The following is a 3,396-nucleotide window of genomic DNA, read 5'->3' on the forward strand; positions in this document are numbered from 1 at the left end:
GTTATCATGAAAACCTTAAAGGAACTGTATAAACCACTTTTGTTCCAACAATTCTAACTATCTCCAGCCAGCATGTATTAGTCGCTTCTCTAGGCTTCTCAATCACAACTACTTTGAGGTACCAAGTATTGTTCTAACCACCTTATTGAGGAACAAATCAACCAGAAGGTTGTGCCACCACTACGAGGTTGAATTCAAACTGAGTTTGTGTTTGATATAAATCAAATCTTTTTTCAAAAGTTCATGTTTCATTTTTTAAACGACTTATTTTACGTATCGGTAATAAGACCACTAGTTTCATAATTTAACCATTATTTAAAAAAAAAACAATAATCTAGTATCTGATTCAATAATCGATTATTCTGATGGGTCCAATCTCACCGCCCACTTGTGAGGACCCCATAATCTAACTATTTAATCATAAATTTAACAATTTAATATTCAATTTGCTAGCAAGATACAAGGATGTCTAGAGGTATTTCCGAAAATACCATTTTTAGAAGGAAAAGATAATCGTTTTGTATATCTATCATCCTCTTGCTAAACATGTGTTATTTTTGTTTCATGTGTTTTTGTCATTTCACAATTTTTTATTTCCTTTTTGTTCCTTTTGTTCTTTTTTCCTATTTTTTGTTTCAAGTACTCTTGTAGGCAACGTAAGAATTATAGTAAGAGAAATGAGAATCGTAACCTTACTTATTACAGTGATGACATATATTACAGTCACACACTCATGCACATGCTACACTTATTCAAATTCAGATGGATATCTAAGAAAACCAACTGATTAATTAGTTGGAAACAAAGATTCCTTTATTAAAAGTAGCATGTAGATGCATGATATATCAAGATAACTAAGTGGTAATCTGATCAATAGGCATCTTCAAGAATCCTTTTTCATTGTAGTAAGAAATCACGTTCTTGACCAAGTTGCTTAATGCCGGATTTGTTAGAGCCTCGAAGAAGCTTTCTGCTTCAACGTTAGAGGTAAAACACCACCCAAATTCGATTTTAGAATTAGGATAACGAGCGCAAAAGCTCCCACCTCCCTTCTTGGTGCAGTCATCATGAGATTGACATAGGTTTGGATGTTCTTCGACCACTTTCCTAGCAGATTCTTTGTTAGGAATGTAAATGCAATTACCAAATGCTATTCCCCACGGGACACATTTACAATCAGGGTTGCCTTCGCATGCAGTCAAAGCTATATTACTGCAACGAGGGGAGTTCTTCTCAAATAAAGAACAAAAGCCACCTGAACATGCTTCTACCTTCTTCATCGGGAATATTACTGCAAATGGAAAAGTTAATTAGTTGAACTTGGAATAAATACAAGCACAGACTTACACATGCTTGTATGCAACATATGACAATTGATATGGTTTAATTATGTACATAATATATAAAAGTATTTAAAATGTTAATTCAGTAATTAGGAGTTGATTTTGATTAATTTCTCATGTGTTTCTAACATAAAAAAAAAATAAAAAAAATAATGCATGGAGCATGGTATATATTGATGAGAAGAAAAGTTAAAATACACACCGAATGCAGCAAGAAAGATGACAGTCAAAGCAAGCTTAACAGAAGCCATTGTTTGATTGAAAGAAAGAACAACTTTAGTTGTTTGCTGTGAATAGATTAGCTTCGACTTGCATTAGTTGATTCTAGGTTGCGACAATTTATAGAGATAGCTTGATATTAACGACAAAAACGTTTTTGTCATGTAGTCTACCGGTTAGAACTCACATATTTAAATGTGGAGAAATAGGGTATCCGTGATTTGAACCCTACCAATTGAACTTATCTTTCCGCCGTGAGTTAATTATTATTCAAATTGAATTTCTTATATGTTGCCATGTCATTTATTAACAAAAGTAAAAGGATGCTATGGGATCGTCATTGCCTACACCTACCATCTATTAAGTAATTTATTTGTTAATCCTTTGATTTTTGTGGTAGATAAATCAAATGAGTATTTGTGTGGGTTCGAGCCTCCCTTACAACATCTGATTTAGTCCCTAAAAAAAATCTGATTAAGTTTATATATTTTACAAAAATAAAAAGACAACATTCATTCAAATTGATATATTATATTGATATAATATAAATTTAAAATCACAAAAATAAAAAAATTAAATATGTGAACAAACTTAAGAAATAAGATCTTACTATTTTGACATTTCGTAAATTGAGCTAGAGTTTTTGGACTTAATCCTGATAAAAACGACAATAATTCTTCTTTAATTTTTTTACTTCTTCAAACTGAAGACATGTCTAATTAATAAGCAAATGATACTTTTTTTTTGAAGTAAGGAAAATAATTTTTGAACACTTAAATCATACTACTTTAGAGAGAGAAAGAAATAAAGCGGTAAAATGATATAATATGTTGTTGGTGTGATATGAAAAAAATGACATAAATCAATGTATGAAAAGAAAATGGTGGACAAATATAATTATTCAATTAATAAATTGAGGAGCATGTAACCAAGAAAAATAAAGAAATAATAATTGATAAGAACAAAAAACATGGGTTAGTGAAAGTAAATAAATATTCGTTCCCTGGTTAAAGAAAAGTAAAAATTCATTGTTATTACAATAATTGAGCTGGCTTGCTACTGATGTTTAATTTTTTAATTTTTTTTTATTGGATGCAATAATTTATAGGGATATCCCCATAATAAATACAACCATTCCTTAAAAAAAACGACAACAACTCTTTCTTATTTTTTAAGGTTCTTGCTAACGTTGTACCAAAAAAAAAAGTTCTTGCTAACTAGTGTAGTAACGATATTGGTTAAGGAATAGTGTAGTAACGATATTGGTTAAGGAATGCTTTAATAGAAACTTTATCTTTAAAATACAAATCATGATTGCTGACTTGATGATAATTACATCATTTTTTTATGCAAGCTTACATATTTTAAAACGTTAATCGCTGCTCCAAAGACACTTGTTAGCATTTCAGGAACAATTGGTTGAAATTAATGTAGAACTTCAATTCAAGGGATGTAATGCTCCCTTTGCATCGGGTTCCTTTTCGTTGAGTATCCTTATTCTAGATTCATACACCCTCTGATCACTAATATAAACAAAAATTTGATTTTTAGATTCATTCATTAAATGACGTATGTAGTCTTTATTATAGGCTATATACGTCATTTAATGAATGAATCTAAAAATCAAACTTTTGCTTATATCAGTGACCGGAGGGTGTACATATTTTTTTTTTGACAAAAACAAAATGATATTCATTCATTCAAATCGATAGATTACATCAGATACAAACATCACTAAAAACGTAAAAAGTGAATATGCGAACAAACTCACAGCACCTAAGTTAATAGCATAAAACGGCAAAATGCCTACAAATAATATGATAAAACCTAAGTC

At 30.3% G+C, this 3,396-nt stretch overlaps 1 protein-coding gene across 1 annotated transcript; it reads right to left on the reverse strand.

Annotated features, from left to right (window-relative positions):
• Window positions 1–663: 663 nt before the first annotated feature.
• On the reverse strand, window positions 664–1,654 carry LOC146906338 (albumin-1-like). Its single transcript, XM_085723029.1, has 2 exons — window positions 1,546–1,654; window positions 664–1,291 (listed from the first exon to the last, which is right to left on the reverse strand). Exons 1-2 carry the CDS (start codon window positions 1,592–1,594, stop codon window positions 855–857), a joined length of 486 nt encoding a protein of 161 aa, XP_085579155.1. The 5' UTR covers window positions 1,595–1,654; the 3' UTR covers window positions 664–854.
• Between the last annotated feature and the right edge of the window lie 1,742 nt (window positions 1,655–3,396).

Source organism: Medicago sativa, chromosome 7 (genome assembly GCF_051527215.1).
Source record: "Medicago sativa cultivar Bolivia chromosome 7, Bolivia_mono, whole genome shotgun sequence".
NCBI classification, from domain to species: Eukaryota; Viridiplantae; Streptophyta; class Magnoliopsida; order Fabales; family Fabaceae; genus Medicago; species Medicago sativa.

Excerpts from the sequence above, each read along its gene's own strand:
- LOC146906338 (XM_085723029.1), bottom strand. The coding sequence starts at position 1,594 with ATGGCTTCTGTTAAGCTTGCTTTGACTGTCATCTTTCTTGCTGCATTC. Across the intron at positions 1,292-1,545 it reads CATCTTTCTTGCTGCATTCG|TAATATTCCCGATGAAGAAG; the intron begins GTGTGTATTTTA and ends TTCCATTTGCAG.